Raw genomic sequence first — 12,746 nt, 5'->3', positions numbered from 1 at the left:
AAAGGTTCTTCACCCAGAGGGTGGTTGAGCACTGGAGCAAGCTCTCCAGGGAAGTGATCACAGCACCAAGCCTAAGAAACTTCAAAAAGTGATTGGAAAATGCTCTCAGGCACATGGTGTGACTCCTGGAGATGTCCTGGGCCAGGCCAGGAGTTGGATTTGAGGATTCTGATGGGTCCCTTCCAACTCCGCATATTCTATGACTCCTTGCAACATTTTAAAGGGAGCTTTTGGTTTTGCTTTTTTTTTTTCCAGTTGGTTGGTTTTTTTAAGCCTTGAACATTTGATTCATAAAAATAAGATAAAGGAAGGGAAACTGTACAGTCAGTTAAGGCTTTAGCTGAAGAATTATGACTTGAATTTCTTTAAGCTTCAGTTTACTATGGCAAAAGCCAAATTACTCCAGCTGAAATGTCAGAAGCCTTAGGCACACTTTGTGCTTCAAGGTTCTTGAAACTACATTTGTAAGTGTAAAGAATACACTTTTATCATGAATTTATCTAAAAAATTTAAACTCTTTTTTCCAAATCAAGCATACTGAATTTTTACATACAGTGCTGCTTTACACTACTGCCATCTAGCAGCTACCTAGATCAGGACTATGGAATCAAGACTAACAGCAAAGCTCTGTCATCTTTTAAAACAAAGTACTTCTCCCTCTCCCAAATTTAAAAAGCTGTATCTGTCATGTAACTTGATCACACTGATTTAGGCAGCTATGCAAATGGAGCAGCTGACAATTTTACCATGTTTTTATTCAAGCAAGAGGAAAATTGTGAATGTAACTTGCCAATGCAATTTGAAGTTTCGTAGCTGCACTAGGAAATAAGATTTATTACCACCACATTAACTACTTCCTTAATTTCAATCAAGAAATATATATTTATTAACTACACAAAAACTTGGAACTCATGTCCTTTTTTAAGATATGCATTTGTGCTGTAAGATCACGACTTGTGTTTCCTCTTTTGTTGGCCATGAAACAGACCACTTAGTATTTTGGAAAACACATCAAGTAGATGCTACAAAAAGATACTATTTTAAATTAATTTTTATCATTACTATTTTATGGCTACTCCATATTTATCTGAAATTCCAGATACCTTTTTTCATTGTAATTTGTCTTCAAATAAGTTAAGAATAGACTGTTCCCTTCAAGCTGCTACAAAATATTCACTCTTCTGAATTTTCAGGATAAAAGTTGAAGTACAAGAAAGTGCTAATTTATAAGCTTGAATATGTAATTTCAAAACATGAAATATAGAATCTACTCTGGTTAAAAAGGTAAGCTACAAAATAATTTTGTGAAACTATTAAAGTTTCTGTGTGAAGAAGTTCAGTCTTGATGGTTAATGTGTTTCAGCATTCTATACTATTCAGCATCCATCTGTGTACCTGACAAGCTTTTTGCATATGAACCAGATTTGTTTTGGTATTCTGGCAGTTTCTCCATAATTATATTTAACAAAGATTGTTTTGCATGCAGCCAACAAAAATTTGTTCTGCAAGGCATTCTTGCTTGCTTCTACAGTGACAAAAGGTACACTTTGCAAACTAGACTTACTATGTCTTACATAGTCTTTATCTCTTTAGTCCACTGTGTGGAACAGTCATGAGGCACATCCAGCCCATGCAACAACTCAGAACCTTCCCTAATATGTTTAAGATTAATCACTTTTCAAGTTTCTAGAAAGACTCACAGGTAAACTTCTTTTTTAGGAATGTAAACTGAATAAACTAAAATTAACAGTTCCAAAAAAAAAAAATCACTCGAGTCTTAATGTTACCTAAAACATTTATAACTTTCTGAGTGAAATCTGCCCATTAAAAACCCCATAAAATTCCATGCAGATTAGTTTTGTGCTTCTCTGAAAGAACATGGGAATTAAACACCAACCACCCAAAAATTCCCAAAACACCCAAAAAAAAACCCCCAAAAAAACAACATCCAACCAAAAATCACACAAAAAAGGGAAATCAGAACAGAAAAAAAAGTCAATAAAAATACTATACCCAAAAAGTGGTACATGCATTTCAGAAAGAGAAAGGTCTACCAATGTAACAGCTGTAAATTTCAAAGGAAAACCTTTTAACCTTTTTACCGTCTTCAGGTAACAGTAATTCATAAAAACCCCCTCCCCAACTTTCTTCTTGACATTGCCCTTTTTTAGAAGTAGTGGCACATCTATTTATATGAATGTACTTACAAGAAACTGAAAAGGTTATTAAGTCTTCAGTTAAGCAACCTCAAGGTGGAAAAGAGAAGAAATAAAAAGCAGCTGAGGCAAAGACACACTGTTTTGGAGAAAAATTCAGAATTTTTAAACGTACACTATGAGTGAAAAGGGAGGAACAAGGATAAACAGAAGGATATACCAACAAGGAACAGAAGGAGCAAAGAAAACCTCCTCTGTCTCTAAAAAAAAAAACAACCAAAAAACATTAAGAGTCTAGCCCTTCAGAAACTGTTGTAATAAGAAGGTACAGGTGCAGGCTGCTTTCCACAGTGGGAACGTGAGCTATGAGCCAGACACTCTTTCTGAAGAGCAGCTTAACTGTAGAGGGACATGGTGAATATTTCATCCCTTCACACATGGCAGTGGGAAGAAAGGAAAATGTCTACAGAAAAACCCCAATTAGGCAGCTACAGAATCATTCAGTGAAGTATTATGTATGTGAAATGTGGGATTGTATCCAAAGTCTTCTGCAGACCATGTTTTCATTTACATATTATGTCTTCTTTCTAGGGATGTCACTGCTGATCCTGAGAGCAGGTTACCTCACAATGTTTGAAGAACATAAATACTTCATGTCTTCTTATTGCCATTCATGTATGCTGCGTATATGCTCATATCTGTACACTCACTGACACCCATACACATAAGATTCATGTGTACAGATATTTGCCATGCATAAAAATGACAGTATCTCCTATAATTTTGAGCAAATAGGCTATGCCATAAACAAAAGCACCTACTGGAGGGCACTAGTGAATAAAGGGTTGATAACTGTGTATTTTTACAGTGACAAAACCAACATTGTGAAAATGACTTTAGCTAGTGGGGAGAATACAATGTAATTTCAAAAAAAAAAAAAAAAACCAGTAACATAAAAAACTAAACCAGATTTGCATAGGTGCAACCTGTGCAGTCTTTGCCACTTGTGCTCTAACTGATAATGTTTTTACTCATTTCAATTTTATGTTCTGCCTTTATGTTACCTGTTGTACATTTGAAGGAAAATCAGCTATGAATATAAAACTACTATAATAATCTATGATTCAACACAAACTGATCAACTCCACTGCCCCCAAACAATATGGAAAACACAAACCCAATTAAAACCAGTAGCAATAACTAAGTTTGATATCCTAAAATATATTTGAACATATTTACTCTTAGAAATTAATCTACCAGGTTGAAAAATAGACTCTGATATGAACTATCACCTTATTTAATGAACAGTTACTTCTCTTGTGCCTTAAACCCACAGAAGCACAAAACAAGAATTACCACTAAGTGGCAGTATATACATATAAAGAGCAAGTCACGAGTACTTGCATGAAAATGTCTTATAAAGAGATTGCACTACTTTGTTACATGGAATATGTTAGCACTACCTGCAAAAAGGTTTTTGCTTTAAAAACAAAGTATTAAAATGATAGTCCAGCATTTGTAGGCCGTTTTACTTGCCCAGTGGAAACTGAATTAATATACTCATAATAAAATCCTATGGTTTTAAAACAGGTTTTCAGACCTTAAAGGTGAATAGAACTTTTGATTCTATCTTGTGATTTCATTGGTCTCAGCTGACTTTTACTTCATAAGGGATGCATTAAGCAGCTTCTTGTTACCGATAAGTAAAACCTTACAAAAGGAAGGCCTTGTAAAATCATGGCTCAGGCCTGTTACTTTGGTTAACTGGAAAAGGACTGTGGGAAAGAGACTCAGCTGAATTAGGGGTAGAAAAACAAGTTATGTAACCATGGTGTGTTCACATCACGGTGTATGGTGGTTGAATTATGTTTGTTATGATTTAAAAGTACGTAGCTGATAACGTGCTAACTGCTCAAAAAGGCCTGTTTTTTGCAATAAAGCAGCTCTCCTTTGCACCTGCCTGGGGACTGCATCACTATGGACCCTCACCCACACACTCTCCTTTCAAATTGACTTTGTAGCACTCTCCTCTCACACACAGGCCCATTTGTTGCTAAAGCAGCATCAAACAGGTTGATGACTGAAGAGGATGAGCACCTATGTAGCACCTAACTCAGCACTGTGCTGCCTCAATCAAACAAATCAAATAGAGTCTCCCTCAAGAGATGACTCAAAGGCTTAACACCAAGCCTTGTCACACCACTCTTCTGATACAACAGGCTGGTTTTTACCTCCCTTTTCTTGAATCCCAATGCTATTGTTTACTCTTAAAAACATGTATTATGGTATTGAAAGAGTAGTCCAAACAGAGAGAAGAGAGAAATCATTGGGAGGGAGCCTCTGCATTACCAAAACTCACATACGTAACTAAAGCTAACAGTAATACAGAAGCTAGATTTAAATAAATCAGTTCTGCTGAAGCTGGCCTTATGGTTTCTGTCTAGGTTTTCACAGTTTCATTTTTGCCCCAGACTAGTGAAAACTCTGTATCCAGTTTTAAAATCACTCTTCAAAAATCTCTAAAAGGTAACTAGAAGGAAACATGAGTTATTAAACATATTCAGTATGTATGGAGGATTAATTTATGTATCTTAGTTCATATTATTTTCCTGAACTCCCTTTTTACAACATGACCGCTGAAAACTTAAATATACAAAACCAGCCATATAAAAATATTTTTCTGTCATTGCTTATGTGTGATATTGCTCCTGGTTATACCTAAGGGATAATACTGCTTTCCATTCAGCCATTTAAAGATTATAATTTCCTTCATATTAAGGGATTTGATATGTGTGAACCACATGGAGTGTTAAATCAAATGCTGAGCACCTGAAATCAAACATTTTTTTCCTAACTGTTTAGCATGCAAAATGTAATTACCAGAACAAAACCCAACTTACCTGTCCACCAGTTTTTTTGCAAATCCAAAGTCAGTAAGCTTGATATGTCCTTCTTTGTCTAGTAATATATTTTCAGGTTTTAAGTCTCTGTAAACTATTTCTTTGGAGTGCAGGTATTCTATTGCACAAATAATTTCCGTTGAGTAAAACAGTCCTGTGCTGTTGTTGAAACGCCCCATGTTGCGCAGGTAACTAAAAAGTTCTCCTCCTGGTACATATTCCATTAGCATATATAAAAAACGTTCATCGTGGTTGGTCCAAAATCTGTAACAAAAGTATTGTTTTACTGAATAAAGAAATTATGTCTTTGACTTGCTTTACAAGTAAATGTCTGTAAAATGGCCTCTGCTACCTCAACCGTGTACATAACTAATTTCTGATTCCTTGTCTGCAAACATTAAAACCTCCAAGAATCCAGCAGGATTATGTAAGACATTGGAGTAACCAACTTAAACTACACAACAAAACCAGATAGCTGAGGGTAAGTAAAGCACAGGACAAGAAAAAACACTAATTGATAGATTCTGTTTCATCATGCAAAACAGGTCTCTTCTAAGCACCAAATAACTGACCTGATATAAAGACCAGACATCTTTTACACACCTTGCATTTTATATTATCAAGCATTACCAAAGTGATGGGGGTAAGCAGAATCTGTTTTTTAGAGACTTCCATGACAATATGTTCAAAACCAGACATCAAAGAGTTGCCCTCCTGTCCTATGCCTTCCTCCTCAGAGATACACAATCCCAACTCAAGCATCAGATGACAATGTTTGATCTTCTATGGCATCTTTCACAAAAACAAAAATGATAGCAGAACAAGATTCATTTCTGTACCTCAAAATGAATCCAAGGATAGGTACCCTCCCATTCCTCAGAATATCACCTTTAATTTAAGAGCTATTTCTGTGGTAGCCAGAGAAACACAAAGAACCAGTATAGAGGAAAGAAAATAGTTATATGTGGCTTTAAAATGCTTCATTACAGAATATAGGACTCTTCTCTTCTACATTCCCCTAAACTATCTTTTATTTCATTCTACCTACATTAAACAAGTCACCTTACACCTAAATGTAGCTCAACAGTTAAGAAGAAAACAAATAGGTGGCAATATCTTGAAGAACACTGCCATTTAAAACAAAGAACTATCCCTAATACCGTAATAAAAGATAGAGAACACTGTATCCTTACCTACCTTATTGATACAGTGATACAAGGACTAAAGCTACTTCAGCTTCTAGTCAGTGCTTCTGCAGTATCACAAATACCTCACGGTTAATCAGGGCATAGAGCCTCAGGAAAGGTGAGCAGAAACTGAGCTCCACAACACATGAATGACTTTTACTCCAGAAGATTTTATTTTCGACAGTAGCACTGTGGCAACCAAGGAAAAAAGACAGACTAACAGACATAAGCTACAGCCCATCACTGATTCCCTCAGTGATGGAGAAATCGGAGCCCAGGCTTGTCTTCTGCTTTTATGGAACTTCTTCCCTATCACAGTCATCAACATCATTAATTGGCTATTGATGATGTTCACAGCATCTTTACAGACTACACAAAAACACTCTGTACTTTACGTAATTAGGCAAAGTTATATCTACAATAAACAATGAAAGAAGAGCAGAAATGGGTGAAACAAAGCAAAACACATATACAGAGGAAGAGCAAAATCTGACAATACAGAGGGAAAAAAAACTGGAACTTCTGCATCATTAAGCACAGCATTTTTACCAGAATTAATTTCTTAAAAAACTGACTCTTAAAGTTTTGTCTATCCACAGAAAAATGGATACATTATTTGGTATACGTGAAAAAGAGCAAAATGAAGAATTTCTGTACTTGCCATTCAGACTGCTTTAAATGGCAATGTAATACTAAAAGAAAAGGAAAAAATCACAGAAGCTGTGATTAGAATAACATGTGGTGTCATTAACTCTACAATTCAGCTTGCTACATAAACTTGAGATGCCACTGTGAAATCCTACAGAGAAACAACCTGTTTCAGCTCATACAGTTACAAGACACAGTTGATTTTTATTAATTCTTCCTCTCTTCAAAAACATGTCAATATTACATCTCACTAAGAAGAGCTGCACCACAGTGAATATGACACATTACTCAATTGTCAGTAAAGATTGCTTAGGAATCTCCAGTGATCAGTTGTTGTAGAAGCACTTAGGAAGCATTTAGAAAAAAATTGCTTAAAAAAATACATAGATAAATAACGCCAGTGTCTACAGAAAAACTGTACCTCCCTATACTTAGAATAGGTATTTGTCAAAAGCAACAGGTAAAGGAAAAAAACCCCATCCTTTACATATAGGAAAACTTATGGAATTTCCAAACACCAGAAAACAATCATGTGCAGCATTACTTAATAATTTTCCATCATAAAATCCTGAAATACTATGCTGCACTGACACCAAAGGGAAATGCTATCTGTGTTAAAGATGGTGAAGCTAACTAAAAACATAAAAACCAGACCATGTAGATAACACACTTTAAAGGCATTAAAGCCGTGCTATATAATTTTTCCCTGTTTTTGTTAAACACTTACAGTAAAATAATTAACAGATAAAAAAACCAAACACATATTGGGCAGGAGGTGGCTGAAAAACAACTTTTAGTTACACAAAAAACCGCAGAAAGTGTTATATGTCATACAATCTAGTGATAATCATCCACAAAGGTTTGTTTAACCTAAAGCACATGAATATCTTTGTGACTTAAATTTTAACTACCTCACTTCAACTATGTTGCTTGGAGTCTCCTCTGACAAGGGAAAAAGGCATCACATGGACAATTACATGAACACAGCTGCTGATGCAACATACCATTGTACATTTCAACAGAAAAAGCAGAGCTCTAGAAGACATGAGAAATGTTTGCTTTGCATACAAAGAGAACTATTTGAACTATGTCCTTTGGCAACCTGAAAAATCTGATATTTTGTAAATAAGGTGTGAATGAAATCTAGGAAAACTCCCCTGGTTTGGATTTTTGATGACTTCTATATGAACATGAATCCTCCCTGTCTCTAACATATCACCCAAATTTCTCTACTCCTGACACACAGACCTATCGACATGGGGTTTGTCTGGGAGTTTGCTTGTTGCTTTTGGTAGAGTTTTCTTTTCAAGAATTTCAAGATGTACATAGATATATATACAAAATCCTGTTCCCCCCATTCCATCCATACTTCAATCAGTCTAACCAGATGTACTCAGCTTCTCCATCTTGCATTCTTCCATGAATCTCAATCTCTACATATTCTAGAACTTGTCTTACTGCTACTATGCCACACACAGGATTTCTGAATGCTAGGTGGAAACTAACAGCATCATGATGCTGGGAAAAGCCAACACCACACCAGGGAAAAAGCCTCCTCCTACAGGGCTCATTCCATCCTCTGAGTGACTATCACACTGTTCCCTTCTTCTTTTCCCTCTGATACTTGCCTAACCCTGGCAGGAAGCTGCACTCCCTGCAGCTAGATTAACTAATGCTAATTTTGTCTAATTCTATGTAAAACTGATTAAGGCAGGTACATGGAAACAAATCTTAGTTAATAGCCAGCTGTGTATCCATGCATGAGAAAACATAAATGGAAATTAACCTGCAATTACCAGAGGTTTAGTTATGCTATTAATAGATACAGACTGAGATATACAAGAAGCATTGTCGTGCTGTGAACAGAACAGTATGATACCTTCTCTCTTTAACAATGGGACCATTGGGATCATCAGAGTTACTTCAATTCTACTAAAAAAGAAGTATTCTTTATGAACTGTGTTGAAATAATGCTTTTCAATAGGTTCCATCACTTAACAACCTCAAATACAGGAATACAAAGTCCAAGAAGTGCTGCAGTCATTTAAACTCTATAAAAAAAAGTTCGCAAAAGTTCACTTAAGTTTTTAAAAACTAGCTACTTAAGTCTGGGAATATCTTTAGCTATTTACCAATATCTACAGCACATACATGCAGAAATACTTTCATCACAATTCTAACATCAAGAATCATTCTAGAAGTCATTCTGATAAGCCAAAGCTAACAATTCTTCATTAGTATTTTCCTTTCACTTCAGAAAATGTCTCTTCTGCAGTGTGAAGATAAGAGAGAAAATACCTTATAATAAATTGTTTCAATGTTTAAATAATGCCTCTTTATTTTAAATTCTTGACTCTTCTGAATTATGTACTTCATTCCAAAGTCTATTTTAATCTAGATTACATATGAGAAATTAAATACTCAGTGTTGGTAAAGTACCTAAGAACTTGCAATGATATTCTGGAGTACTTTAACTGCACTTCCTGTATGAGTGAAATGAATTTAAAAAAATAAAACTACTTACAATCTGATCAAAAAAGGGTGGTTGACTTCTTTCAAGACAGACTTTTCATTGTGCACGTGTTGCTCTTGCTTCAGTCGAATGACATCAGGAATGCTCATTACTTTCAGTGCAAAGTAACGCTTGGCCATTTTTTCCTTCACCAGATGAACACGCCCAAAGGTACCTGTGCCTGAAAAGTTGGAGAAGAAACATCAACTCAGCATAAAAAGGGAAAAAGAACAATGATAATTTGCTAAATTAAAACCTACAGGACTCCAATTATTCAGGTGAGGAGATTATAAGATTATAAACTTAAATGTGCACAGAGAGGCAAAAAGGCACAGAGAGATAAGGAAGTGATGGCAAAAAACACATAATATTTGCTGATCAATCTAAAAATTAATACATTTTTTAAAATCTGCTTATAGTGCTCAGTGCTATATCACTTGGAAACAGCAGCTGTCTGGCATCCCTTTTTTTTACAGTTAATGTAATCCTTTTTGAACTCACTCTAAAAAATAAAGAAGGAAAATAAAAACGTAGTGACTTTTAAATAAAGCATTAGGCATTTCTCTATTCAGCAGTCATTAAAGTTCCTTTTTTTTAAGTACATTGCACTCAAGACAATCACATATAACTGAACTGAGTATCTCTTTTAGTTTGAAATCAAAGTTCATACTGGCACATTTAGCCAGACTGCTATTTGTTGGGCAGCAGTTTTACACATTTGAAGACCAACACAAATTTCAGCTTATTAGGTTATTGCTTACTGTTTTTCTGCTCATTAAACAATGACACACAGGTTCCATTACAACAGTGCACCTGTTATTTTTAATGCCATTCTCATGTACCACTGTAAAGGACACCTGGCATTAAAACCAAGCACCTAACTTGTGAAAGATCCCTCTCTCCAGAAAAGTCAAGAGCTTATAGTTCAGCTCACTATCATCCTCTTATTTGCACATACCCTAGGAAAGGCAGCACACAGACCTGTTACAGTATTATTCACTGCTTTGTTACTTGATTTCAGATTGTGTTGATCAGTTATGACCAATTTATAGTAAAGACAATTTCCTAAGATGTGCAACAGGTACAGGGAAAGAAGTGTGTATGTGAAAGGATATACGTTTTTGAGAGATAGGCAGGAGCAAGAAACCAACAAATGAACTTCTAAAATCGCATTATTGGGGAGATGCGAAAAAAACAAGGGAATTTTTGCTTCTGCTAGCTTCAATTTATGTTTGAAGAATTTGTTTTCTGTATGTGGATTCTCAGCTAAAAATTTTTATGTTAAATTTAACAGTTTTTCTTTCCAATCACTTAAAATGTTGTTTAAGACAGCATTTACTAAAAAACACTAAAAACTACTAACTCCAGCAATCCAGTTTTATTGAATTTGCAGCTCCACTACCAATACAGATTTCAAAGCCGGTTTTCAAGATAAAAGTTCTCACTACACAAATACATCAAGCATTACCATTGTCCAAGCACAAAAGATTCTATCAAAGAAGTTTTACATTCCCACGTGTCCTGCGTTACAGGTCTTTAACCATGAAAACTATACAGATCTCAGAAAAAGCCTGCTTTTATAGCAAAGTAAACCATCAGGTTACCCTGGAAAATTTATCATGCAATGAAATCCTTTAATAATGTAGTCACATTACGTGACTATACCTGCAAACAACTGTATTTGCTCAGGGACAGGCTTCTGCAGTAAAAAAAAACCCAAACAAATAACATAAACCCAACAAACAAACACCAAAAAAAGGCCCAAAAGTTTCCAAGCAGAAACGTCTGTTCAAACTACATTAAATATCGATTACTTACATTTACATTGCATGTACAGACAAAAAAAAAAAAAATTAACTCTGTTATTTCTGAATTAGGAGCTGAAATTTAAATTTTGAGTAAAAACATTTTGAAAAATAATGATAGTCATATGGCACACTAAAACTAGAAACCATCTTTCATTTTTGAGACTTCCAAATGTGGACTCAGGGAAATTAACAATACTAACCCCATAAGCAAATGTGGTTTTACATGCATTTTGATACTTGTACAAACAAAGTGCTTCTACAGACATAACAAACAGGAAAGTCAAAAGCGAACACATATCTAATTGTTCCTAGATCTCTAGTGATTACATGCTTCAGGACTTGTTCTACTTGTTTAAGAAATTTTTATTTTAGAATGCTTTACTTTTCCTTATGCTATTAGTTTCTCTTTACAAACCACTAGTCAGAAATAACAACAACAACAATAGAAATCACAAACGCCACCTAATTTCAAAGAAGAACCTGACAGAGACTTATTTAGCAATAGTTCTAACTTTGGAAACACTTCCTCCATAAAAACACCTCTGCCAGGAACAGCAAAGCCTGGCAGGCTATTCCAGAATAGTGGCAAGGCCCTAATCTACAAAGCCTCTGGGAAAACCAGACGACCACACAGACAGGCACAAACACAGAACCTCCTTAACCAGTTTTATTGCTGAACTGATCCCAGGCGGTCTATTTTCAAACATCTTGAGCACACTTGCAAGCAACTATGAAAATCAAGACCATAAAGACGGAGAAGCCATCTAACACTTGTTTTCAGACATGTCTTCTCAAAATATACATTTTCTCCCCATCAAATCTTCTAAGAAAATCCATTAAGCCTGCATTAGCTAGCAATACCCACAAACCCACCACTCTTCCATGGGACTAATTGCTATGCCTTTTTCTTGTTTCGTTTTATGTTTAGCCAGTCTTCAAATAACCAGATAAAATTTGCATAAATTACTGCAATTAAAAATCTCACTTCAAACCCGCTCATACTTTTAGCCATTTCTGCTAACATTTTTTAAGTATTCTTCCTTGCAATTGATAGGGAAGGTAGGAGGCTGTAACAAGATGTTATTGTGATTGTTTAGCATAGTCAAGTATATCTGTTTTATAAGAATAGATTGCTGCGTTGTGAGTAGATGGAAATTCTGACCCTCAGATTCATAAAAAGAAAACTAAAAACCTGAAGCAGTAAGTGGCACTGAGCAAGACAAAGGCCCAGCTCCATAAATTTGAGGTAAGATTATTGGCAGCAAAAGGCAGTGTTATTAGTCTTCCATCAAAGCCCCACTCCAGGTGAAGAGACACCTAACTCATGAAACAATTTCTGTTAATCCCTATGAAAGAACTGTTCAACAATTTCCCCTGATCACCTCAGAGTTCAGCTGTGTGAACCAATGAAGTTGACCTTTTGTGACAGATAAGTAAACATTCCTTATGATTACCTTAAAATGGAAATATTCTATACTTGTCTGCAAGAATTAAGGGAAACAGTGTTCACAGATTTGCACTTTAGTCTATTCATG

The 12,746-nt window shown here is 35.4% G+C and overlaps 1 protein-coding gene across 1 annotated transcript in view; it reads right to left on the bottom strand.

The window, feature by feature from the left end:
• The window catches only part of PRKX (protein kinase X-linked), a 56,129-nt gene that overhangs the window by 20,561 nt on the left and 22,822 nt on the right, over positions 1–12,746 (bottom strand). Inside the window, exons 2-3 of the mRNA XM_030970547.1 lie at positions 9,416–9,584; positions 5,057–5,320 (exon numbers count right to left, since the gene is read on the bottom strand). Coding sequence (XP_030826407.1) covers positions 5,057–5,320; positions 9,416–9,584 — 433 coding nt within the window. The remainder of the gene's footprint in view (positions 1–5,056; positions 5,321–9,415; positions 9,585–12,746) is intronic.

This window comes from Camarhynchus parvulus, chromosome 1, assembly GCF_901933205.1.
Source record: "Camarhynchus parvulus chromosome 1, STF_HiC, whole genome shotgun sequence".
NCBI lineage: Eukaryota > Metazoa > Chordata > Aves > Passeriformes > Thraupidae > Camarhynchus > Camarhynchus parvulus.
The sequence above is the reverse complement of the archived record's forward strand: the minus strand, read 5'-3'. Positions and strand labels throughout refer to the sequence as shown.